The sequence below is a fragment of the Telmatherina bonti genome, assembly GCF_933228915.1.
Source record: "Telmatherina bonti genome assembly, chromosome: 7".
Taxonomy (NCBI): Eukaryota; Metazoa; Chordata; class Actinopteri; order Atheriniformes; family Telmatherinidae; genus Telmatherina; species Telmatherina bonti.
Genome location: NC_136625.1, coordinates 20,415,359 through 20,442,508, shown reverse-complemented (window position 1 = coordinate 20,442,508; position 27,150 = coordinate 20,415,359). Strand labels below are relative to the sequence as shown.

Genomic DNA, 27,150 nt, shown 5'->3' with positions numbered 1-27,150 from the left:
GTGTGGCCAGACGGGCCTGACTGGGTGTAGGGTGGTACATGGGCATGTGAGCCTGTTCCTGGTAGCACACAAAGAAACTAAATAGTTATCCACATATACCCTTTCACTTTGTCAACATATTCTGGCCTAACTGGTCCGACTGTGGTTGGAGATAAACAAAAAAAAAAATGAAAACAGCGCATGTTATTCTCGAAAACAATACGAGATCGCAGCTTTTTGATAACGAAAACAAGGCAAACACGTTTTGTTTACAAAAGTGGAATGCGCTGGATTAAGAGGAGGCCAAGAAACTGTTATGAAAGTTTTTTCTGAAAAACGTCATGGATTACAAAACATTTCATATTGACATTGAATCCTAACGAACAGTAACCTTATTGGTCGTGACAACCCTGTTTTTTTTAAATAACCTGGGAGTAGAGTTAGCTTCACCTGGTACGGCGGAGGAGGCTCCAGGTCCGGATCTGCCCCGTCACCGAAGCTCGCCCTATCTGACTGGGATTCATGGAGCAGAGAGATGTCGTCTGATGTTGGAGACTTGAGACAGTTGCCCATATCTTCTTGTCTCCAGTCCTTTTCTGGTCGACGTTAAAAAGCAGACTGGTGCTGCTAAAGTTGCTCTCGGTGACTAATGTTACTTATGTCCAATGTCCCAGAAATTATTTGAAAAACTGTTCATCTATGTGTCACCAAAAGCATGCCAAACATAATTAATAAACTCCTAGACACATGTTAAATGGTGACGGCAGTGTCCGCACTAGTTTCGCCTCATGGTCAAACAGACCTCTGCTAAAAAGAAAACAAAGGACTCCTCTTGCTAACATTAGTTAGCAGCCTAGCTAGCTACTTTGTCTTTAGCCAGCTGGACGACTTCCTCGATAACTAAAGCTCATGTCTTTGTACGTCCCACAACGTCTATACAAAATGTGTTTCAGCATCAACTCTGAATAAAACACTAGTCAGTCTAAATGGCAAAATGAAGAAAGGTTTCCGCCTTAACTTCGTGAATATTATTAAACAATTTGCTTCCTTGCTAGCTATTTCTTCTTCTTCCTCCTTCTCCTCTCACAGTGTGTGTCTGTGGTCTGGATGCATAACATTGTTTTCCTAAACCAGGTACAACTTGCACTGCTGCCACCAACTGGTCTGGAATGGAACAACCAGATAGGAAAATTACAGCAGAACATGTTTAGTTGTGGAGAGTATTTTCCAGTTTGATGTATGCCTTTTTAAGGTGGTGCTGATGTTTGACTGACATTGGTGTGACTGGTATGATGATTTAGCAACTGCTAAATAAGGAAACAGAAATGTGAGTCATGAGTTTCTCACCATTTCCAGTTGTAATTATATATTTCTAAGACCTAAAAAGGATTTGGTTGTTTTTCCTTCTTTTTAAAAAATTTTTTTATTTTACAAATGACAATTTGAAGAGTGTACGTGCCGCTTGATGTTTTTCCGTTTCATGTTTCTTTATATTTAGAGTAAATGTTTATTTAAAAAAACAAAACAAAACAAAACCTGCAACTGACCAGTCTGTATAGTTTTCAATATTTGATTAACTTTGTGTTGAATGATTGTCTTCAGTGTTTATCATTAACTGATAAAATGCATACTGAATTATCTCTCACGCTGTCAGTGTTGTTTATCCCACATTACAGTTATCAGAAATGTATTACTTTGGTCAATGAAGAAAGAAAGAAAGACATCAAAAGACTATAGCAACTTCAGGACACCTTTATTAGTATATACAACTACTGTACACATAAAAACCCACAAAGTATTTGCATTCCTTGAACTTATTATACAATTTTCCATGTTTTTGGTTAAGTGACTTTCACATATTTGGCCTACCTCAGGCAAATAAAACAAATACACAAACCTTAATCTGAATATTAAAGCTCATCAGCTTATATGATTTTTGTCCTCTCTAAATGTTACAAACAGCATAATTTTTCTGTACATTATTAATAAGTAATGTAGTGATGTGGATTTCTTTTTTAGCAAAACATATAGTGTATCTGCATTACTTCTACAGTCATCCTCTGTCCACGGTTCAAACAAAATCCACAATCATGAAAGAAAGTTTTGTTTTGAATCAGTTGAAAACAACTTCCCCAAGTACTATGAAAATCAATGTACAGAAATTTCAGGGAAATTCCTCATTGAATAAATTTAGATATTTAAGGAAAATAGAAATTAAAGAGTGTTTTGCAAGATAATCAACAAATTAAAAGAAATAGAAATTGAAAAATCTCAAGTTTGGTTGAGGAATGACTTATCAATAATGTCAAGTGAAGTCACAAAAGCATTTTTTTCTATGTTAGCCTATAGCTGTATCCATACCTCACAAGTTATTATGTTCAATACCAAGAAGAAAAATGATGAGGGGACATCAGGCAGTTCCTCCCCCTGCACATTCATTCATACGGTAAAAAAAATTCCAGCATTATAAAGTGTCAATTATTAGTATCAACATTGTCTGGTCAGATATTAGATTGCCTCATCATGATGGCTTGTTGTATTAATCTGTTCTGATAAATAGCAATGGTGAAATGATCACAACATATTTACAAAACAATTAATTCATAAGAAAATGTAGTTACATATTCACACACCCCACAGATAAATACTGTTTAGAGCAATACTGAATCATGTAAGAAACATCTTGAGAAAAGAAAATACCAATTGACACAAATAGCATTATCTGAGCCATTCATTTTTCCATGTTCAGCAACTACTTGAGACATGCTATTCCTCTCCATCATCAAGTAAAAATCAGGAAATAGACCTCTTTGATTGTCAGTGTTCTGTGTGAATTAGAAACTACAATTTCAGCAAGTATTGGTCTTTATTTTGGGTTTTTATCAAACATCCTGAGGGCTCACAGCCTTGCAGATGCAAAAAGAGTCATATTCAACCATCACTCTGGACGCTATTGCACAGTGTCCTCTCACACCTCTCTGGGATTTGCCCTCCTCTTCCCCCATCCTTTGTCCCCTGTTCCTAGCACCTGTCGTCCTCCTCTGTGTCGCTGAGGGGGTCGCAGCCTGCAGCTGAGGCCGTCTGTACCAGACGCTTACGGAAGTGTCCATTGGGGACTTGCCAGCCGGTCCGCAAACGAGGACGGGCTGAGCTGATGGTGTTTGAGCGTCCCAGGCTGCAGGCTACAGCCGCCTCGAAGGTCAATGTCTCCATGGGACCAGAGGGGTCGGGGCTGTGGTCGTCCTCCAGAGATGTCAGGAAAGGCTCTGAAGGGTAGCGTCGAGGTGGGGAGGCATGTCTGAGTGCCTCACTATGAATTTCTCCTTCGACCTCCTCTTGCATGTCCCATGCGGGTTTGTTTCGCCTAATGGTCTCTGGGCTACCCTGCTCATCCTCATCTTCACCTACAGAGGCTTGTGTGCGACACACAAGCGGGGAGTAAGAGATGTGAGGGCGAGTTGGAGTTTGTGATAGAGGCCGCCGGCCACTGGGTGTGCTGGACTCTGAGGTGGAGGGCACTGGACTGTCTGAACTGTTGCCCTGGAAACAACAATAAAGCAGAGACAGAGAACGGCATCACTTAAAACATTTTAACTTTGAGGACCATTCAGCAGCTGTTCTGGAGATTCTCATTATTTTATCTTTATTGGTTGATTTATAAAAAAAAAACAAGCTCATTTGTCAGGTTATCAAAGATGAAATGATCAAAAAGCTTGATTGAAAAGTTTTGTATTATTTTATGACAACTGAGTGATCTACATGTTTTGATAGAGATCATATAATGTGGTAAAAAAAAAAGCTGTCAAAGATTTACTACCAATAAACAATAAGTAGGACCACATCTCAAAATTAACTGGATCCTTTTTCTCTGTCATTTCTGCAGGACAAAGCCAGTTTTTTGTGTTTTTATTATTTCTTATTGTATTTTTAAGCAATTTTGTATCGTCAACTGTCAAAATTAAACAGGCATTTTCTTATTTCTGACATTTCTTTTACTCCATAATAAACACTATTAATCTAAGACATTATTTTTCTGTCATTGTACTTGCTTTCTGCTCCATAGGAATCATATGTTTCTAAACTTCAAGGATGGATATACCATATGCCTGACCTACCTGTTTATCCTGGGGGTGTGCTCTCTCCACACTGGAGGATCGCGATGGCTGCAAACTTCTTTCCTCTGAGTTACAACGAGATGTGTTTGGAGAGAGGAGGTGACAACGCTCCTTAGATCGGCCGCGCTCCCTGTGCTCAGACCGAGAAACTACAGGACATTCATGGAAGATGCCAACAAAAAAAACAAAGACCAAAGGATGAAATGAAGAAGACAAAAGGATAATTTACAGAGTTAGCTTAAGATAAAAACCCTTTCAAATAAGCCTAAAATATAATTTGACAAAAAAAAAAAAGTTGTTTCGACTTCCATCATCTTGAGCTCAAGCGTAAAATGAACCCACAAGTTCTCATACGTCAGGGGAAGTGTGTCTGGGTATTCATGTTGTCATCTTCAAGGCATTTTGAGAAATTTTAATTATTTTTTTATTAATTTTTTTTTACCATATCAAGTGGGATATATAGTGCACAAAACCTCACATATGTCAAATTTTCTATCCAAAAAAAAAAGACAGAAAACTGAAAAGTGTATACAATACACTCAAAGTCCACATGCCATATTTCATAGGTGCTATAATCATATCAAATATTTTAAAATATATATAATATTAAAATATTAAAAACTCTTCTCTTTTTGAGGTCTTTTAGTTAAATGTCTTGCTTTGAGGCACATTTTATCTGGAGAAATTAAACTAATAGCCATGCACCTCTTAATAAACTTGTTAAGAAGTCTAGGTGACATCATTCATTCATTCATTATCCGAACCGCTTAGTCTGATTAAGGGTCGTGGGGGAGCTGGAACCTATCCCAGCAGTCTTTGGGTGAAAGCCGGGGTACACCATGGACAGGTCGAGTCAAGGCAACCTCTTCCACTCAACTCACAGTTACAGCTCTAATGTAAATTCATAAATCCAATTTACATACACAGGTTTTATGGTTTGGGTATGGAAGACACCCCCAGAAAAATCAGAATATTGCTACCCTAATAATTTATCTGGAAGTGGATGAAATGGTCATGACTGTAAATTAAGCTTTTCCCGTTGTACTTAGATCAGCCACAATGAAGGCAGCAGGACTAACCAGCAGCTTTGTAGCTTTTGTGACGCGGTCTGTACACTCGCTCAGGACTTTTCTCCTCCTGCCATAGTCCATTTACGCATTGATCTGCAACCGTGGAAACGGAACGTTTCATGGAGCCGCCTGCAACTTCTCCCTGCTTGTGTGTGAAAACATAAAAACAAAAACACAAATACAAGTACAAGTACACACAGAAAATATTAAGTTAGATTCAGATGATTTAAACAAGAAAAACTAGGAGTTGTTTTGCATGCTTTTATCTTTGCAAAAGTGGAGTGCATCCTATAAGACTTGGAGGGGTTTAGTGTTGTGTCTGAAAGGGATGGACATGACAAAACGTGGCATCAGCATTCAAGGGTCACACCTCGTTCTATCAATGAACTAAACTCATGACAGGCTCCCATTGTAGAAAACTACTGATTGGAACCTCTAAGCAACCCGTGCAAATGCAGAACGCGTCAGTTTGGCCTAAGAGTTCATGCAGCCACTAAAGTCTGCCAAATCCAACCCAGAAGATTTGTGTACCTGCGACTCTACAGCCAGACGAGGCATGGAAGAGGCCCGCACACACAGGCCCCTCCCAAGTGGAAGCTCCAGTGGGGCTTCAATCCCCCAACTGCACTCGCCCACCTATGTGAGTACAGAAACAAGAAAGGAGGGCAAGGAAAGACAGAGCACCAATCAGGCTCATCCCCTCCAGGACTGCCTCTTTATGCGGAAGTCCAGCTCAGACAAGAGGAAGGCATAAAAACCATTTCTTCAACGAGTGTTCTCTATCATTGCCATCTCAACCAGAAGCCATTCCAGCCAAAGAACAGATGGAATAATAACTAGCAACAGGAAAACTGACTTCAACAAGGAGAAGAAACAGACTGAGGTTGGAAAAGGGGAGCACAGAGTGAAGAACAACAAAAATAGACAACAAGCACAACAGCTTACAGCGAAACATGTCTTCGTATTTCAGCCTGTAAATGCATTCAGTCATGCACGATCAAGTCTTAACAGCTACACGAACAGAGCCAAACTATATATGTCCAAGGCCCGAATGCATTCCTCTGCAGACTAACATGAGAGCACCTCAGAAAAGTTTGTTATCATTCAACTGGCAGGCAGTGCGGACCTGTAAAACTGGGCAGTAAAGACAGCAACACACCAGCAGTTTCAAAATATGCCTCGTCTACTTTAATCTCTACAGGAGTGCAAGACAGGAGCATAGAGAGCAGCGATGCAGCACTCTGCAAGGCACTGGAAAAACCAAATCAGTCGAAACGTATTTAAAACATGTCTGAGATACGAAAAGCTTAATCCAGAGTTATATGGAACATGTCAGGTCAAACATTATTGCTTAGATTATACTATTTAAATTCTTAATAATAAAAAGCATGCATGGTTTCAATGGTGTCCATCTCACCTGATTCTGTTGCTGACCGGCATCAGTGTCTGAGCTGATGGGCTGCAGAAATAGTTCCTGTGGTGAGATGGGGCTAAGAGCCACAAAGCCTCCTCTGGTCCTGTATGGTGGAAGGAGGTACACAGTAAACAGAATACGCAGAAATGCACATAAATAAACAATTTTAACACATCTGCAGACTCACAGGGCTGAACCAGCACTGTGGGCCATCATTGGCAGCGGCTGAGTGTTTGACAGAATGTCCTCGGGGAGGGTAGAGGCATCCAGACGCTTAAACATCAAGTTACTCTTCTAAAAGGAGACACAAACACACACACACACAGAAGATCAAATGCAGGTTTCATAGATTGTTATCAGCACAGAAGCCAGATTGTGCATCGGTGCATCGGCACACTTTGTATAAACAACTTACACATCTGTGAAGGCAACATTACCACTACAAGATCCATTCACATAATGTTACGGATACTGGAAAGCCTTGATTAATTTAGCTAGACGATGTCAAACTACATTCTGGATGTGGTAAACTGCCTGTCTTTTGGTCAGACTGGTTGCCCACTGAAAATTACAACAAAGAAGCCCCCAAAATTGTCGAGCAGCTAAAAAAAATACAAATTCATAAATAAAATGCAATTAAAAGGGGAAAAAGGTCATATCAGTGTGTTGGGCTGACCTGAGCTTCCAACTGTTGCCGGAGTTTCTTTGCTTTGTTTTGTTTGAAGTAATCCATGATCATCATTGAAGCGTAGATCTTCCCTACAGTCATGTCAGTGTCTGTGAGGGCAGACATACTACATTAGGTGTCACTGCTTGTCTCCCAGCATTACGCAGGAAATACCCCTTTACTGGTAGAGCCCCACCTTTGTTAATAGGCACCAGTAGATCCAAGGTTTTCTGTGGTAGATATGGCCAAATGATACTGATCTCCTTTTGCAGCTCTGCATCCAGAGCAATACGGTCTTCACCACCTGCGCAGAAATGTCCACATTCAACAGCAAAATGTTACCTTAATTTTATTTAAGTCTGTGGTCTGGACAAAATGTGAAATTTAGAGACCATCCATCCATCCATCCATCCATCCATTCTTAACAGCTTAGTACAATTAAAGGTAGCAGAAAAGCTGGAGCCTATCCCAGCAATCACTGGGCAAGAGGCAGGGTACACCCTGGATATGTCGCCAGTCCATCGGGGAGGTAAATTTAGCGACTTTAGCTTGAAGATACATTTTGCGCAATTTAAAATTGATCTGGCCTCCGACCTCGAGCTATTTTGATGTCCAAAGCTGTGCGGATGAGCGACATCAGAGTGGAGGTGAAGTGGACAGTCATATCTTCGTCTACAGGCATGTTCATCAACACCAGTCTCTGAGAAAGATGACAGGCGGGGTGAAGAAGGAAAATTTAGGACAAAATATAAACTTCATATTCTTATCATTTACTGTGTGCGTTTGGAAAGCATGGTTTCCAGTAGATGGGCAACCTATACACTCAACAACCTTTTCAAACACACACATTTAAGTATTACTCGTTGAATCTAAGCTGAAATAATTGAGTTTTTATCTTTTAATTCTACAACTGATTAATACAACAAAAGTAGTCTGGCACTACTTTACTTATGATTTAGCATTTCCTCTTTACATTTTATTTCAATTTAGCTCTTTCTGTATTTTGAAAAAAAAAAGAAGTTTTTTTTCCATTACCTTGTAGGCGATCTTAGCAGGACATTTTTTACCCAGACCAAGGGGTGGTGACATGTGTGTCAACATCTCATACATAGCTGTGTAGTGAATGCGCCCACTTCAGGAGAACAACGGGGGGGATACATATGATCACACAAGCAGAAAGAACAAACTATGAAGCCTCCTTATGAATTTAAATGGACATCAGCTCATGTTTAACTAACTCGCAGTAAAAAAACGTTAAAGCTTTAATATTTCACAATCTTTGGCTGCCCTCTGCTGGATAAAGACAGAAACATGAAGACATAATCAGGTACAAATTGAAATTCTTATGTGTAGAGTTGCTAATATAGCTCACCAAGCCAGCCGATCGTATTCCCCCCAGATTCGAACAAACTCATCCAGATGATGGGGACCCAGGATTGAGGAATCTCTTGTCAGGTACTCAAAGTTATCCATAATCACAGCTACAAATAGATTCAGCATCTAAAAATGGCACATGAATGAAGATCTGAGAAGAGATGCAGCATGCAAGGCAAGCTGTGATGGGAATGTTTTACTTGATCTTTGTTCTGACCAAGAATGAGCTGAAGAAGATGAAGGAGACAAAGTAGCAGTAAGCAAAGTCTGTCCCACATCCACCTTCATGGTCTGGAGACAAGGTGAAGGGGGCGATGGAGGGGTCTGGTTCACACTCCTGCCCAGACAGACAGGAGAGCATGATCTCCTGCCAGGATTCCCCTGTAGCACTCCTTATTGTTCAAACACAAGCAAATACCCAGCTGGCATCAAACAGACATCACCTTCACTTAAAACCAAGAACAAAACATCTTTCATTTCAAAATTTTCCAAATGCATTTATCATATTTTTGGGATAAGTCTCACCTGAACAGAAGCATCAGAGCACTGAAAAATGTCTTAAAATTGTTGTGCTGATTGATGTGACTCTCATCATTCAGCTTGATGTTTCCAAACACCTGCAGGTAACAAGCAGTTTTTACCAGAAATCTATAAACTTCTACCAAAACTTCTACAAAAAAATACCACAAAGCAAAGTTTCTTCATAGAATATGAATACAATATGACCAAATCAGCACCACAAACTGATATTAGTATGAGTTAATGGCTGAAATTCTGTTAATATAACAAGGGTAGACCAAACAAGCTCATAAAAGTCATGATATCGATACATTTACGATCTGTAAAAGTTACAAAGTTGTACATTTGTTCACAGTGACTGTGTTTGTGTCTGAAAATCAGCAGTTTTGTTTATGTTCACCGATTTTGACAGACATTTAAGCTCTTCTGCACCTGTCTGGACCACTGCTTATATGAGCTACTTCATATTTAACTGGTGTTCATTTCCGATACACCAGATATTGTTGCCAGATAAGAAAATACTGCACTTTGCCTGCAAGAGCACACAGCAGTATTCATAAAGCCAAACTTTACCGAAAACAGACACTTCTAGAGGATTATATTGGAACGCAAAGTAAAAAACAAGTCTTATATTTTGGGGTAGTCTAGCTAGCCATTAATTATGGAGCTCATGATGCACTGAGTTGTTCCTTTTCAATTCTCTGTTCTTTTGCTCCATGTATAAATGACAGTACTGACATCATTAACATATTTTATCCTTTTCTGAAGATCTTTTGGCTTGATAACTGGGGTACACGTTGATCTATCTTTCCTGTCCTCTCCACCTCAACCAGTCAAGGCAGATAGCTGACCTCCCCGAGCCGGGTTCTGCTGGAGGTTTTGCCTTCCTGTTAAAGGGGAGTTTTGCTTCCCACTGTCCCCACTTCCCACTGGATTGGATATAAGTCAAGTTTTTATGCAATCTGTTGGTTTCTCTTAGCTCGGCTATTTATTATGAATTGGTTTGAATTGCCAGTCTTTAAAATGCCCTGAGATGGTGTTGTTGTGAACTGGCACAATACAAATAAAGCTGAATTGAACTGAATTGAATTGAAATATTTTTTATATAAACTCAAGGAAAGTTTCCATAATTCTATGTTAAAGATGTTTTTTAATTTACAAACTCAATATTTGTTCAATAAATGGTTATAACAAAACTATACCTGCATTCCTATTATGGCATATATGAAGAAAAGCATGGCGATTAGAAGGCAGACGTAAGGGAGAGCCTGTCAAAGAAGACACAGCAGCGACAACATCAAACAAACTTCTTTCAATCTGTTTCATGCTTTCATAATCCTTTAAATAATAATAAAGGAAAAAAAGAGAATTTTAAAATGTTGAACCTTGAATGATTGTACAAATGTCCACAGCAGTATGCGGATGGTGTAGCCCTGTCTCAGCAGCTTAATCAACCTGGCTGTTCGGAAAAGCTTCAGGAAACTCATGTTGATGGTGTTCACCGACTGGCACAGCCGCACGAGTGGTTAGAGAGAGAGAATGACACAGACAGAGATAGAGAAAGTGGCAGCCAGACGGGAGAGACAGGATGTAAATCACAGATGGCAAAATTCAACACAACATGACTTAAGCAGGCAGGGATCGTAACACACAAGTAAACTTGTAAAGAAAGGGTGCTGAATCCAAAGCTGCCAGCTCTGATCTCTATTTTTGGGTCACAAAGGGGTTTTAATTGTTGATGTCTAAGCTACATCTTACCTGCAAATCCACTATTATTTCTGTGATACTACCAAGCACAGTGATAAAGTCAAAGATATTCCAAGTGTCTCGAAAGTAATTCTGCAAGAGAAGGAAAATAAACATGGGTGAATTTCTCAGGAACGGTGCAAAAAAAAAAAAAAAAAAAAAAAAAAAACAAAAAACAGTGTTTTAAATATTTGTAAATCTTTTATTTCACATTTGCATTGCCGCTCACCACAAAACCAAACGCCATGATCTTCAGTATACACTCCAAAGAGAAGAGGATGGTGAAGGCTGTGTTCAGGTGTTTCAGAACTGCATCATAAGCTGTTGGGGCTGAGTGGTACTGAAGAAAGACAGGTCAGAAGGTCAACCAGATGTTAGATCATTGAATTATGAGCCCATTGATAGAGAACATGTTGACTTTACAACCGACTCAAAACATCTTGTAATGTCATGGATGATTTAAACTCATCTACTCTTCCTGTATTTTAAGGACAGTTTCTAAAGTCTAAAAGCAAGCCTAAAACTAACAACCCACATCCTGTTATTATCATACATGGGAAAACCTTTAGAAACTTATTGGAAATTGAACATAAACATCAAATCCAGTCAAATGTATTTCTACATTGCATTTAAAAACAACCTCAGTTGACCAAAGTGCTGCACAAGATGGGCAATAACACAGATAAAACATATACTAAATACTAAAACTGTAAAAATGAATAGCTAAAATAATATCAGGACAAGAAAAGGCCAAGACAACTTGTTTAAGTAGAAGTAGTTTGGGGGGGGCACTACTGAGAAGACTCGGATTTCACAAGCAACTGATTAGTAGATCTAAGTATTCTGGCTGCAGGAACTTAGATAAGTAAGGGCCAGACCATTCATGACTTTAAAAACCATTAAATTAATTTTAAGACATCAACGTATATTAAACTTGTCTAAAAGAGAAGAAATTGGTGAAGGATGATACTGATGATTTTTTGAGTTTGCATTAGAAGAGGCAAGATAAATAACCAGTTTTGGCAATCAGGAAAAAACTGAACATGAGGCAGTTTACAATCTCCGAAAGATGAGTGGAAATCTTTGCTCAGATCACTTACAGGTGGAGTAAATAACCATATTTTTGTTACTCTGACATGTTAAGACTCTGTCATGGCACATAAGAGACAAATGAGACAACAAAACAATGAAGCGAGGTGTGATTCAACCCTGAAGACTTTCCAGATTCCAAACTGACTGAGGACTGACTTACTCCATAAAGAACATGCTGACCAACAAAATCTTCTCAATCACTCAATATTAGCTGTGGTGGGTTTCCCTGGCAACAAACTCTAACACACTCCAGCATGTGACTACAAAACCTGATCATGTAAAGAAAGGTTTAAGTCTCTGCGAAGCTGGTATAAAAAGAAACCCGAAGCTGCACTGGAGCCAGGAAAACAGTTCAATCAGTTTATGAAAACTGCTGATTGCAGAGCGACAGTTGTTCCGTCATTACCTTCATCATGAGAACGACAGTATTGAGGGCGATCATGACGAGCACTGTGTACTCAAAAGAAGGCGAAGCCACAAAGTGCCACAGTCTGTACTGGAAGGTTTGTCTGTTCTGAGGCATGTAGCGGGTCATCGGCTTAGCGCTGATAGCGAAGTCAATGCACGCCCTCTGATGGGGAGAAAATGGGCAAAATAAGACAAAGCTGAAGTGCATCAATGTAGTAGGGGACCAAATGTCTCTTTTACTAGTCCGCACCTCATTCTTCTCCAGACTGCACTCCTGAATCATCTTGTCACCCTGTTCCTGGAAGGTGATGATGATGAGAGCTACAAATATGTTGACGAAGAAGAATGGGAAAACCACAAAATAGACCACGTAGAAAACAGACATCTCCATTCGGTTCCCGCGACTTGGCCCCATGTTCTCCTCCGTGACGTCAGTGGAGTGTTGGAGGACCCTGCATGACAAAAAGTATTTCAACTGAATTCATTGCACAATTACCTTATTTTGTAGTTCTTCAACATGATGTGTTTCTTTTGTGGTTGTGCGTCTAATTCTATTAGTTTTTCCGCATTTGTTAGTATAAGCTCTGTGTAGTAGTGTGTCTCTGTTTCATCTCAGTTTACTCTGTTGTAGCTGTACAGCTCTCGTTCTGAGCCTGTTTCAGGTTCTTTGTGTGTCATGGTGTTTGCTGAGTTTCAAACTTTTAATCTCCTTCTTGAGTCCAGCAGTTAATTAGAGACTTAATTTAGCAAGTTTGCTTACTGAGGCCATCCTTCTCCCGTAGACACAGTAAAAAGTGTGAGTAGGGCCCAGCAGACGTTGTCATAGTGAAACTCATGTCTCCTCCACTCTCTCCTCTTGACCTCCTTCTTGTCTCTGCTGTAGTCAATATAGAAGCCTCTGCAGGGAATAAAGCAGATCAGAGGTCATTGTTTCACTTCATTCACTGATTAAAAGTGTTGTTTTAATGAAAAGACACATTCTAAGTAACATACTTTTTTTTAAAAATGTTTCCTAAATTGTAAAATGAAAGCAAAGTTAAAACAAAGAAATACAAAATTAGTCATTTAAACTAAATAATTAATTATAAGAGTTAAGTGGTTTGAAACTTAAAGGACCAGTAAGGAAAGGTTTAGAAAGATTTAGAAATCCAGGGCAGCTCTGACTCCAGTCTACACTTGTAAAGTGCTGAATGCTGATGGTCCAAGTCCTTAGGTAACCTGATGTTTAGGTGAGTTATCTGCTGCTGTAAAAAAGGACAAGTATACACATGGTATCATTCTTGAAGGCAGAACATTTGGGTGGGATTGGTACATAGTTTGCTGAATCAGAAGGCTCAGAAAAAATGCATTTTCCCTGCAAGTAGCAGGGTACACCGTGGATATGTCACCAGTCCATCACAGGACAACACAGAGACACAAACAACTACTCACGTTCACTCCTAGGGAGAATTTTAGAGTGACCAGTTGACCTAAACTTCATGTCTTTAAGCTGTGGGAGGAAGCCGGAAATCTGCACAGAACCCACGGATACAATGGGGAGAACATGCAAACTCTACAACCATGGTCCCAACCAGTGAGCTTCTTGCTATGAGGCTGTGGTGATACACCACATCACTGTATAGCCCTGAATTTGTTGTACAAATGCCAATATTGTATAATTATATGTAAACCTGCTGGAGAAGGCAACCCCCCTCCCCTTTAATATTTTAGAGATTTCATTTTGGGAGTGTAATGTCAATATTTGGAGGATCTTTTTCCCTAAAATTTACTTTCAATTCTAAGAAATTGTTCGAAACATCTTGCCATAAACCACAATGTCTTAAATTCATAATCTGAGTCCTTATGATGGGTCAGATGGACAGGTGGACACTGCCTCAATGAAAAATCAGCTGATTTATACACGTCACACACCATGCAGTGACCCTTCTGATGAAGACGGAAGACTACCATCAAAACATGTCAGGTAGACCTCCGTCTTCTTTTCAGGCAGGCTGATACTGAATTTAAGTGTCTGATAACATAATTACTAAATTAACCAGTGTGAGTCTACACAAATTGAAAAACTAAGAATGAAAAGTAAAAACATACATTTTAACAAGCTGCTGGATAAATTTATTCCAATTAAAAAGAGCTAGATGTTTTCCCTTGACTTTAGTCATGCCAGTCCAAAGCGTCATACTGCAGCTGCATATAGAGCAGAGATACAAATACCAGTCTTTGTGATCCGCTGTCCGTCAGGTTTTAGATGCTTCTCTACTCTATTACATCAGATTCAAATTAAATAGATCTAACAGCTTGTTCTGCAAAATGAGCCATTTATTTGAATCATGTTTGTTGAAGCGGGAAAACAGCTTTAGGACAGTGGCCCTTGAGGACCAGAGTTTGAGATCACTGATATAGAGGTGTACACAGAAATCTAAAACATTTTACATAATCCAGTACAAGGAGGGGAATATGTAAAGTTAACAAAGTGTCAAAAACTGCTGTAACTCTATAATTACTGATAAACGTTCATATTCACACGCTATAGTGTGGCTGTGCATTCTGAGTGACAGCATGTAGGATGATTTTCAGGCATATATAGTGCACCCACACTTAAAATTCAAATGTGAGACAGTGAGAGAGGTTTGTCTATTTACTTACCGGCATTCCTTTTCTGTATTCATGGAGCTGTCAGTGCAATAGAAGAACTTCCCCTTAAAGAGCTGCACTGCGATGACAGCGAAGATGAACATGAAAAGCTGGTACACAATGAGGATGTTGAAAACGTTCTTCAGAGATGTGACCACACAGTCAAAAACGGCCTGCAGAAGTAAAAAGGCAGAGGGAGGCAAATAAAATCCTGTGAAAAAACACATTAAAACTAAGTTACCGGGTCTGCACACATTTACATCAAACCTTGAGCTTTGGAAGCCTCTTGATGGTTTTAAGAGGTCGTAGAACCCTCAACACTCGCAGGGACTTTATTGTCTTGATGTCTCTGCCTTTGTTGTTTCTGTTGACATTAAAATATTTCAGTATCAAGAAAAAGTGTGTACTCACGCCAATGCACAAAGACAAGTGTCATAAAGTGATATACACAGTGATTTCATAATGTCTACAAAAGTGCACATGGAAATGCAAAATGAAACAGAGAAATTCTCTTTGAAAAAGTTTGTTTAGAGTTTGACAGATGCTAAGAGTAAAATTATTAACATTTTACATCATTTTATATGCATATATGTGCCGTTTTTGTGCCCAAACATGAATTGTTTTGAATTACAAATTTGTGACCTCATCAGTACTTTACTACAAGAATTTAGTCTTAGTAGGAGTTTTGTTGCCCCAAAATATAAACTTTAAAAGTCATAGTGTTGTACTCTATTAAGTATTTAACCTGTGTGTCTTGCTATGTTAAATTTCAAACCTGCATGTGTGCAAATAAGTGTCACAATGAATTGAGACATGAAGATATGAGGACAATGTCTTTTCCTCCACGATTTTTTTTTGCACATCATGAAATGATTATTGTGTGTGTGTGTGGGGGGGGGGGGGGTAACAAATATGGTGCTTGCTTTTGTTTCCAAATTAACAACTGACACTTTAAGTGAGCCATAAGTAACATGACAACAAAACAAAACAGGAAGGACGTCGCTTACTTCAGTGACATAGTGCATGACGTGAGAATGTGCGAAATATGTGTGAAAGTTATGGGATAAGTTTACATGTAGTTTGACTAAAATTTTTACCCCATCACATTCCTGGTAGCCCCAACAGTGATAAAATCCACAGGAACAACAGAGAAAAAAAATTGAGGCATAAAGAGAGTTACAACGACTTAAGCAACACTGAAAGCATCACAGCTATATTCACAACAGAGAAATCCACATACAGTGCAACAAAATGCAGTACACAGTAGAAGTTAGTTGGTTAGTTCAGTAGTTAGTTATCAAACAAACATCAGCAAAGACAACAGAAAAAAAACTAATAATAATAATTACAGAGACAGAGGTTTTCAGTATTAGTCATGTCCAGGTTTCGATGGGACTTTGTGAAACACTTACTTTGTCCTTTTAGAATAAATATATTTACTTTGAGGTTTATGGGTATGCAAAACTCCATTTTGTTTAAAACACAATACTCAGTTTTGGACCCTCCTTTCTGAATCTCCAAGGAAATACATTCAGGTGTCGTTTAAGTGTTTGTCAACTCAAGACTCAAGGCTAAGATGTAAACCACATAGAAAAGAAATTATTTACAGACTATATATTATGCTGATGTGCAGGTTAAACTACATTCAAAATTCAAATCTGACAGTGACTTAAGTACAAAAGTGAAGTAGGTTGTCTATATTAGATGCTAAACGACACCGGCGGCTAAGATTGTTCAGAATAAACTGCACAGAGGAGCAGCTTCTTTGCATTTTTGATTTTAATATTGTACAACCCAATTTGAATTTATTATGGTTAAATGTAATAATTAAAATGCTTTTGTTCTTACATGATGTTCAACAATCTCTTGATTTGGGGGTAATAACACTATAAAGTGTCCTAACATATTATTAGCAGTTTTGTACACTGCCCAGCCCATCACTGATGGAGGTGAAACTTGTTTTATTGTCAGATTCTGATGTCTTTACACACATCTATAGCATCCCTTCAGCACCTGGTCATGACACGTCTCTTCTACTCCTAAATTACACAGAAATCTGTCTTTTCTTCCTGTTATATCTCCATGTTGAAAGCTAAACCCGAGTTACACGTTTCACAGAGCAATGTATGCCTCCGTGTTTGCAATTCATTTCTGAAGAAGGGTCTTTTGTAACAGTACTGTATGCTCTGAAAGTTATTTGCTGCAGTGAGTCGGCCATTAGTCATCCGCAGGCTGCACTGTATAGTGACTCACGTTAGAGCAAAGGCGATCAGAGCTCCCACCACTACAATGAAGTCCAGGATGTTCCACATGTCTCGGAAATAAGAGCCATCGTGCAGAATCAGACCTTGGTCTATCATCTAGAAGATACATGCACAGACACGCAAGCAGAAAAAAAGAAGCAAAAAAAAAAAACCTCTTGGATTAAATCAAGAGAAGAGATGAATGAAATATTATTAATTGTTAATTACTATTTAAAGTGGAGAAAAGACATGTTTCAGACACCAACCTTTATGATCATCTCGAAAGTGAACACTCCAGTGAAGACATAATCAAAATATCGAAGCACCTGGAAATTTTAAAAACACAGCAGGGAGAAAGTTTGAGTGGATTTGTTTTTTTATCTAGAGACTTTTCTGAGTGTGTTCAATCCCAGTATTCTTAGCAGCAATCTCAGAATGCATTCACACAAAAAGCTAAAGTTCCACATGAGTCGATGTTTGTGTTTGCCCTCTTCAGCCAGTGGCAACTAAGTTGTTAGCCTTTAGTTGGTATCATTCCAAGCTCATAAATGCCTCAAGGCAAGCCTTTAACAGGATGAAATACATTTGTTAAGGTACCATGATGTCGTATCAGACAACGTACAGTGCTGAAGCTATTATTGACCTAAAAAGAGAGAAAGATAGGAAATTCTACTCCTATCTGCATCCAGATAATTTTCATTTCACTCACATCAGTGTTATTTGGTGCACCAGTAATGTGGAGCTGCACTTTTATTAAGTTGTGTGACTCATGACACCAGTTTTCATCTTCACTAATGCAGCAAACTAGTTATGAAATGCAGAATGCTGTTTGTATTGGACTCTGTTCACCTCAGCTGAGAGCAGTGCAACAAGACTTTTTCTAGATTGGTTTGTTTTATTTCTAAACAGAAGTACACAGGAAGTTGTGTCATCTGTGATAACTGTTTGGCAGCAGCTGTAACCAGCTGATGTGAAATATTTTAAAAGTGATTATTTTTCTGGTGCCTCAAAGCACATCATCTGTTTTTCTTTCTCATACGCAAATATTTCCCTGTGGACTCATATTTGCCTATTTGCTTACTCCTGACACACTCCCTGACACTGCCAAAAGGGAAAATGTGTGGGGGAAAAAAAAACAAGCTGCACAACTATATGCCAGGCGGAGCCGCTGATTCTCACCTTGCATGTGCTTGAGACCAAATGTGTCATGACACATTGTTGCTGACACAGTGTTATGTCAACTAGAGATCAAACTTGACACTCCGAGCTAAAACTTTATCTGCATTTTGTTACTATGTTGCTCCTGTTGCAAACTGTTCAGGTCTTTATGTCTGCTCATTTTTCTGCATTCATCCTGCTTATTGGAAGATGCAACAGTTTCACATACCATAAACTGTTATGCACAGACATTTTTATTTTAACATTATATAAAAGTTGTCACCTTTTCAAGAGTGGTCACAGCAGTATGTCCTATCAGTGCACATCAGGCTTTCCACACAACAAGTTGACTTTTTAGATCTGTTTTAATTTAATTTTTTTATTGTTATTAGATGTCTGAATTTTTTTTAAGTTGTCCTAATGTATGTTACTTATGCTGTTTCTTTTTAAACCCCCACAATGTGGCACTTTGGTCAACATTGTTGTTTTTTAAAGTGTCTTATAAATAAAGTTGTATTGTATTGCATTGTAAGTTTCAATAAGTCATTTAGCTAGTGTGACACTACTCGATCTCTTTAAAATTTTGTAAAGGTCAATGAATCTTTGACGAAAAAAAAAATTGCTATTGTTTATCCATCCATCAATCCATCCATCCATCCATTCACTCATTCATCCATTCATTCACTCATCTAGTCTAATTAAGGATGACAGGGAAGCTTGTTATTGTTCATAGTGCAGAAATTTTATATTTGCTTTCTGTTCATTTTTTGCCTTTGAAATAAAAAACAATTCCTCGTCTCCATTTTAAAGTGAGCATACTTTGAACTTGCCTCTGAATATCATATTTTTGAACATAATGAATGTGAGAGTAAAATAAGCATTATGTTTCCTTGACACTGGGATTACTATTCCACAGAGAGCTGAAAAAACTAATTACAAATTTTCTGTGCACTCTTCCATTAAAATAATGTTTTGCTTCCGTGTTCTTCAGTAAAATTTCAAGTTCACACATTATAAATGAACTACAGCTGTTCAGAGCAGCTGTCAACTTCAGCCTGAATTTATGGCATGCTGATATAATCTTGTTAGATTGTTTGATCAAATCTCAACGTATATGTGTATATATGTCCATGTGTAGCGCTCTTTTTGCTTTGACTGACATCAGCTTAATTCATCCAATGCATCCTAAGTCACCATTAATACATCAAACACAGCAGGACAGGGGTATTTTGAGCTAACCTTGTTTCTGTCTGAATTTGTACACACAGGGTCCTCAGCTGCCAGCGCAATGCTGCTCGCGACAATCACCAGCAGGATGGTCATCTCAAAATAGCGTAGAGTCACCACATAGTGACAAATCCTCCTGATACTGTAGTGCAGTAAAAGGGAAGATTTTTATTGATGATGACGGTGATCATTCAAAAAGCTCAACATAAAAAAAAATAAAAAAAATCTTAATTGTATTTGATTTAGAGGATTTTATGTTATATCTTACGGGTTGGACGCCTTGAAGATGAACATACTGTCTGGGGCTACGGGTTTTGGAGGCCTCTGAGGTTCTTCCTCTTCTGTCTCTTCATCTTTCTCCATCTCGTCAGACTGGTATGCCTCCAACTCTTTGCTGTTGACTAAAGCCCAGACAGAGGTACAAGAGGACAGAAAGAAAAAAGACAATATGTTTTTTTTTTCATGCACATGGACAGCTATGACAAAGACAGAACAACGTGAGTCACCAGTACAATGGATTCAGCAAAGAAAAAAGTAATGGCCACTGGTATCAGATGTCAGAAACACCTACACAAGGTGGTACAGTAACACACACTGAATCTTCCTTTATTATGAAGTGTTTAAAGCAGCGTGACTGCAGTGATAAGGATGCTACCTGTCATGGGCGTGAGCTCCAGAAGTGGCTGTGCAGACATTTCAATGGCAACGCTGCCCTCCAGGCTGGACTTGTCACGTTTGAGGGAGACCTGCCTTTTCTCAGACTCGATGGAGCTCACATTGAACTCTGTGGCCTCTAAAGCACCTTCCACAGGGACGTTTCGGTACGGATCTGTGTGGCCACCCTCACCCTGCTCTGACCAGGAACAGCCCTGCTCACGCTGCAGAGGATCAATCTCGCTGCTGTAACAAGACATGAGAAGTACTGAGCTTAAACAAATGCAACAATGTGATGAATGTAATTAACAACTATTATATTTGTTCTATCCTTTTACTGTATATTTTATAATCTCTTTCATGTGGAATGCCAGTGGATATTTGATCGGAGTATCTCTTCAGGTTTTAATCTTAGTTTAAGGCAGGAGTGTCCAAAGTTGGTCCTTGGTCACAGTTTTGTAGGTTTTCAGTGTGGCTCTGCTACCACACACCATAAATGAAATTAAATGGCTCCACCAGCCTAAGACCTTCTGCACAATGACTTTTTAAGTTACATCAGGTGTGTTGCATCAGGGATACCTGGAAAGTCTGCAGGATTGTGGCCCTTGAGCACTGGAGCTGCACACCCCTGGTTTAAGGTATAGTTTTAAATATTTGTATGCAAATGGGCTCAAAGCAGCACTGAAAACCTTAACAAAGTTGCAAATGTGTCTTTTTATTCTTCTCTTTTCAGTATTTTCACAGATTTCCATACATGCATTTGGTTTTAATTTCATCTGTGAGAAGAACTCGCCACTTTTAAGAGACGAGAGACAAAAGGAAATTTCAAACAAGTTCAAAAGTTTAAGTCAAAGTTTTATTCAAGAATTCTCAAAAGATAAATAACTAAAACACATGTAATTCAAAACTTCAAAAAGGTGTTTTATTTATTTTATGCTATGGTGTTCTTTTTCTAAAGTGTTTTCCCTAAATGATGAAAGCTGAGTTTGGGACTAGGAGTAAACTTATGAAGCAAGTATGAGACTATTAGAGCTTCACTTTTGCTTTAGTCAAATATTTGTAGAAGATATCAGACATGCAGAATTTAAAAGAAAATGTTCTATCTTCTTGGCAGGTAATATTCATTGACATACATCTAATTAGCCAACAATGTCAGCTGCTTATTCTTTGCTGGTGCCCTGTGGGCATTATTCTAACATTTTTTGTGCTGATCTGAAATAAGGCCTGAACCACATATGATGCTGTTCAGCGGCAGTGACCCTAACATGTTCCCCTTAATGAAAGCATAAAAACTGCCATACCTTTTATAGTCTTCTCCAACATCTGCATATGGATTAACAATGCACGTTCCACCATCATCTTGGACCGTTCCTCCTCCTTCTGCCCTCTCCCTGTCCTCCCTTTCCTCCTTCTCATCCCTTTCATCCAATATCTTCCTCTCTTGGCTGAGCGACCGTCTCACATGTAGCACCTCACGTGGTGTCTGCGTAAAATCCAAACTCTTGGCCTCGGTGCGGGCGTCACGGTGACGGTGACGCCTGTGCCTGGCTCCTTCTTCGGGGCCCTGACTGGACCTAAACTTTCGAGCCATCCTGTGTCTCCCTCCCCCTGCAGTTCTGTGGTTTGCTCCTGCTGCTTTCTCCTCATTTAAGTTCACAAGAGGTTCAGCGACCGGAGGCTCAGGCATGGGAATGGAGATGGACATCGGAGGCTCCGGTAGGGGCATCCCCACTGACATGGGTGACTCAGGCAGGTGAGCAGGGCTAGCTTCTGGGGTAAGGGCAGAGGCATGGTGGGGAATAGAAGGCGTTTCAATGGTATCCTCAGTAGGACTGCCAAACAGCTCCTCTCTGCTCGCCATCTGGCGACGTTTACGCAGCTGGTTGGCTCTCTGCTCCCAAACTGACATGTTAACCTTTCTCCTTCTTTCACGACGGTTTGAAAAGGGCTTGGAACCATTAAGGGGCTGCTCATCTGCTGCAGGTGCTGCACCGTCTGGTTCCTCTGGGAAATTTGGTCTCCCTCTGTGGATTGCCCTTTTCCTGTATAGGTAGGGTCTTCTTCTGCCACTAAAGACCATAATAAGATATACACATCAATATTTGGCAGTAATGGACTCAAGCATAACAATTTGCAGACAAGAAACATCAAGAAAAGCGTCCGTTTAGCATACCAGATATATACATAGAAGAAAAACTTCAAACCAATGAAATAAAAGTTGCTAGAAAAGTGCAAACCGTTTCTGTGAATTTGAATGTTAGTTGATTAGTAATGCAAAGATACTTCCATGGAAAAATGTGCAAAAAGGCATCCAAAACTAAAAATGAAAAAGAAAGAACAAACTCCACAAAAATAAAATAAATAAAAATAGAGGTGAAGGATTTAAGTGCAAACATTGCATAACATTTTTTTTTTTAAAAATCTCAAGAATCGAGTATAACTCAAGAGAGAAATTCTGTGTGACAGAGACGCATACAGATATACTTACTGGCATTCAGACTCTTTTGCTGCCCATGTAATCAGTGAGTGGTTATTTGAAAACAAGACATTAGTGTTTTACAACATACACAGAACTTTTACTGTGGCACTGAACAAAATAACTCAGTCGTAATGCAAACATGCATTCAGGTGCACACCTTACAATAATGCCAAAGCTGAACTCATTTATCTGCACATAACATTTTGTTCAGTGCCACATAACAAGCATATAACAAGACAACGTGATGGAGCCAGAAAAAACTAATACACATCAAATAAGCATACTGATAGTTGTAACACTTACAGGACTTACATTCATATATGTGACAGACAAATGATACATTCAGTGTCGCAGCTAGAGCTGACTCAGAGAGAAGTCTACATAAAGTTAAAACATCAGTGATTTTAATGCAATGATGGAATATTTACTATTTGTTTGAAAACTAGCTGTCATGCAGAGTATCTGAAGTCCTGAATACACCAGCACCTATTATTGTATCAAGGAGAAGTAGTTGCCTCAGAAACATCACGTTAGTGCCATTTTGTTGATGATGACGGTAACATGTGACTAGAATTGTTTGCTGCCTTTTCTGTCATTGTCATTATCAGCCACTTTTCTATAAACTGCCAAATGAAGGTCAGAGCGCAGTGAAAAAGACATTATCACTATCAAGTTTTAATGTTAGAACATCAGCTGACACACATTACATACAAGATCCAGAGTTTTATATAAATTCAATCCATCCTGGATATTAATGGAGAGTTGCATCGCTTATAAAGGCATTGGCAAGACTGACACATTTATTTAAGGGCCTACCTGGTGCTGTTATGACTGAAATGGATTTGACATTTATTATATGTCATTTGTGTGCCTCTGAATTTTCAGAACAGGTTCATCACCATCACTGTTTGAAAGGTATTCAATTATTGGATGGAAATTACAAAGGATTCTTTTCATTTTCCTTTTATTAGAAATTTTATTTTTTTATTGCTCCAGTAAATTCAACCACAAACAAAAAGTTTTAAAAATGAAGACACAGTGATAAAATTAGAGAATTAAATAAAATGCAAGTTTCTCTTATGAAATATTCAACAATAAGAATTTTCATTAAACATTTCACTATTTGATGCACAGTGCATAGGAAATCTATTTAAATGCTGTTTTCTAGTATGTGTGGGGGTAGATGGTATATCTGCAAATGAGCCACTTTATTTAACATTAGAGACACATCCTCCATTCTGCCACTTACCGAAGAATAAATAACCATATTATTCATTTTAAATATATGTAGCCTACATACATTGTAACTGTTTGATTAGCATCCTTGATAAACAGGACAAGGAAATCATACTGTTATATTTTTTAAAATATTTATAAGATATAAGGTGTAATATGACCACATTTTACTGTATAAATATTTTTAGATAAATAAAAATAAGCTTAAAAGAGGCTAAAAATAAAAGAATAAAAGGAATAAAAGAAAAGCATGTCTGCAGAAGTAGAATATTGTGGAAAAAATGTGGCGCACCTTTTTATCAATTCATGCCTAGAATTAAAAATGTTGCAAAGAAATTTTTATTTATTTTTTTATTCCGTGCGTTTGTCTAGCATGTGCACATTGTCTACATGCACATGCACACCTTTTCTTCTAGTCTATTTTGGGCATGTGCACAAACAAGGAGTGTTAGGAGTGTAGCGTAGTCCTAATCTAGCCATGTCAGAGTCCTGAATGAGGCTCTTTTGTGTGTCAAAAGTGTACCCATATAGTGTCTGATTCAGACCTTTCTCTCTTTCAGACAGCCTTTAAAAATCACCTTCAGCTCCACTCGTATCAGCTTACTAGATAATTATGGCTTTTGGATGACCACCAGGTCACTGACAGAAACAGGAAATTGTCTTTAATGAAAATGTTTACCTACAACCAGTCACACACTGAGCCTACAAATTCATTTATAGATGTGCAGCAAAAGCATGTTTTAATGGCTCACTTTAACATCTTATATTTCCAATTAATAATTTTGTCTTCATAGTGTTAACATATTTTTAAACTACATTTTGACATTCAACAAAGGAACTAAAGGACATGTTTTAAATGTTATATGCACCTAAAACTGCTTCTCAGAGTAATTTTGTTTTCTAAAGTAAAAATCATGTTTGGAGGATGAACCTACATTATTCATGTTCTTAGTAGGTTAATTTCATTTCTTTGAATCTGAAAAAACAAAACATTTAGTTTAATTTGTCATTCACTGAGGAAAGTTGCTGCGAATCCTCTGAGTATCTTATTTTTAAAAGCAGATTTTTATCTGATATGAATAGGTAACTTACTCGGATATCAAGCCGTCTCTTCCTCTGGCATATCTCTGATTGAAAAATTCCTCTTCCTCCTCTTCATCCTGGGGAAACAGAAAATATGTAATCCCTACTTGAGACCAGAACACACAGACTAAGAATAATGTCATTATTAAATGAACAGGACACAAAAGAAGTCAGTGCAAACCTTTGTCAGTTCCTGTGCATTGGCCAGGTTATCAACAGCGATGGCCAAGAAGACGTTCAGGAGTGTGTCTGTCATGAAGGTAGTTAAGGACAAATGTGCCAGAATCCCATTTCCATCTTTGTTTTAAAAATGACTTACTAAGTACAGTTAAACTATGATATATACCGTACTATGTTTTATCTAGATTATTCATTTAAGATGTGTTTGCTTGTTTTTTAAGGGCAACATTGTTATTTTAAGCTCAGAGAACAGAAATAATCCTCTGGAAATGTTGTGCAAAAACATCCATAGTATATCCTGACAACTTGCGTTTATTGGCAACTGGCCAAATAGCATCACAGAGAGCCTGTGTTTTTCAGGTGAAGAAGGAGGTTTCAGCACTTTAGTGTTTTTTTTTTTCTTCTCTTACCCTCATCGTCAAACTGCAAACATCAAAGTATAGTGATAAGATTTAAAGATTTTAGCAAATGACGTAATTGTGCATACTTGCACAACCTTAAAGATATCATTGATGTTGAACAACATCTATAAGTTCTTTCAGCAATATCTGATACTACACAATCAGATCTTTTTTCCTTTTAGGTAAGGCCTTGCTTATGTAAAAACAAAAACCTATCCAGCATGTACTTGTTCAGTCACTGCATGTCAGTCCTTTCAACTAAATCTGAAAGATTCCACCTTTTCCTAAATTCTTAAAGTGTTAAAAAGGTTAAAAAAAAAAAAAAAAAAAAAAAAGTAAAACACTTTCAAATTATTTGTTATCAAATTCAAAACTAATACATCTTTCAAAATCATATATATTTTTATCTTCTTCCTAATCTCTCACCCAAATTTTGCATCAGTATTACTAATCCATCAAATTAATGATAGCAGTTATACCGGATAGAGGCTGTGTTGCTAGATTTAGCAGATAATACTCATTCTTACATCCAGCATATGATTTGTACTCAAACTTTCAACAATATTTCTGCTCTTATCTGAATCCTTTAACCACTGATCATGCAGGGACATCATGGTTATATCAGCACTCTCTGACCACTTCTGAGGTCAACAAGGATACAATTACCAAACAATGTGAGCACTATGAAGTAGATGGACGACCACATGCCGTACTGAACGCCTCCCTGTGAGCGAATCCCGTTATACATCACCTCGTTCCAGTCCTCACCAGTTAAAATCTGAAGGTGATTACAGGCACAGAATATTTAATCATAGATTCAACATAATATTGGCCTAAAAATACACCAAACAGGAGATGAGCCCCCTGTCTGCTAGTGATATAGTATTAAGAAGCATAGCAGGATAATAATTACTATGTGTGCTGATCAAAACACTCTTTCACAGGGCAGTCGGTTAGAAGCACATCTGACGTGGACTCGTTCACGTTTCCCTTTGCTGATATTCATGTGCGCATATGTGTGCTTGGATGTGTGGGATGATAGCGGAGGCAGGGGGCGGAGAGCGATTGAGCAGAGTTGTTTAATCTGCGCCCGGGGTGAGAAATATCCCAGGGTGTAATGTGTCATGGAGAGCAAGCAGGATGAGGGGATCTGTGGGAGCCAAACCTGAAACACTGTCATGATGGCAGCTGGAAACGTGTCAAAGTTGGTGGGAGTGTAATCTTCAAAGATAAACCTAAAGGAAAAGCAGATAGAGAGCAGGGTCAGATATGACCAAGGAAAAATACGAGGAGGAAGGAGAGGAGGAGGAGGAGGAAGATGCAGCGAGCTATTTTCATCCGGAAATACTGTTTCCTCTCTTGTTCATCAAAGATGCCGCTGAAGAATCTGCTTTTTCACAACTGTAGCAGGATCCTGCACATTTAAAACTAAACCAGAGCAGAATTCTGCTTGTAATAAGTGAGAGTGAGGAGC

At 38.6% G+C, this 27,150-nt stretch overlaps 2 protein-coding genes across 2 annotated transcripts in view; one reads left to right on the top strand and one right to left on the bottom strand.

Moving 5' to 3' along the window:
• Positions 1–539, top strand: part of efcab14 (EF-hand calcium binding domain 14) — a gene marked incomplete at its 3' end in the record, with an annotated part of 11,716 nt that extends 11,177 nt beyond the window's left edge. Inside the window, exon 11 of the mRNA XM_079243789.1 lies at positions 418–539. Within this exon, the coding sequence (XP_079099915.1) occupies positions 418–539 (122 nt within the window). The remainder of the gene's footprint in view (positions 1–417) is intronic.
• Positions 540–3,000: 2,461 nt separating this feature from the next.
• The window catches only part of cacna1eb (calcium channel, voltage-dependent, R type, alpha 1E subunit b), a gene marked incomplete at both ends in the record, with an annotated part of 62,622 nt that continues 38,472 nt past the window's right edge, over positions 3,001–27,150 (bottom strand). Inside the window, 33 exons of the mRNA XM_079244127.1 lie at positions 3,001–3,519; positions 4,095–4,243; positions 5,174–5,309; positions 5,696–5,800; positions 6,582–6,681; positions 6,766–6,872; positions 7,255–7,355; positions 7,442–7,549; positions 7,840–7,945; positions 8,281–8,377; positions 8,618–8,745; positions 8,837–9,011; positions 9,145–9,236; positions 10,341–10,406; positions 10,524–10,643; positions 10,897–10,977; positions 11,114–11,224; positions 12,383–12,547; positions 12,635–12,836; positions 13,145–13,282; positions 15,028–15,188; positions 15,283–15,379; positions 16,113–16,124; positions 17,269–17,375; positions 17,525–17,584; positions 19,656–19,785; positions 19,912–20,044; positions 20,299–20,543; positions 21,599–22,366; positions 25,105–25,172; positions 25,277–25,344; positions 26,337–26,454; positions 26,842–26,911. Of these exons, the coding sequence (XP_079100253.1) occupies positions 3,001–3,519; positions 4,095–4,243; positions 5,174–5,309; positions 5,696–5,800; positions 6,582–6,681; positions 6,766–6,872; positions 7,255–7,355; positions 7,442–7,549; positions 7,840–7,945; positions 8,281–8,377; positions 8,618–8,745; positions 8,837–9,011; positions 9,145–9,236; positions 10,341–10,406; positions 10,524–10,643; positions 10,897–10,977; positions 11,114–11,224; positions 12,383–12,547; positions 12,635–12,836; positions 13,145–13,282; positions 15,028–15,188; positions 15,283–15,379; positions 16,113–16,124; positions 17,269–17,375; positions 17,525–17,584; positions 19,656–19,785; positions 19,912–20,044; positions 20,299–20,543; positions 21,599–22,366; positions 25,105–25,172; positions 25,277–25,344; positions 26,337–26,454; positions 26,842–26,911 (4,843 nt within the window). The remainder of the gene's footprint in view (positions 3,520–4,094; positions 4,244–5,173; positions 5,310–5,695; positions 5,801–6,581; positions 6,682–6,765; positions 6,873–7,254; positions 7,356–7,441; positions 7,550–7,839; positions 7,946–8,280; positions 8,378–8,617; positions 8,746–8,836; positions 9,012–9,144; positions 9,237–10,340; positions 10,407–10,523; positions 10,644–10,896; positions 10,978–11,113; positions 11,225–12,382; positions 12,548–12,634; positions 12,837–13,144; positions 13,283–15,027; positions 15,189–15,282; positions 15,380–16,112; positions 16,125–17,268; positions 17,376–17,524; positions 17,585–19,655; positions 19,786–19,911; positions 20,045–20,298; positions 20,544–21,598; positions 22,367–25,104; positions 25,173–25,276; positions 25,345–26,336; positions 26,455–26,841; positions 26,912–27,150) is intronic.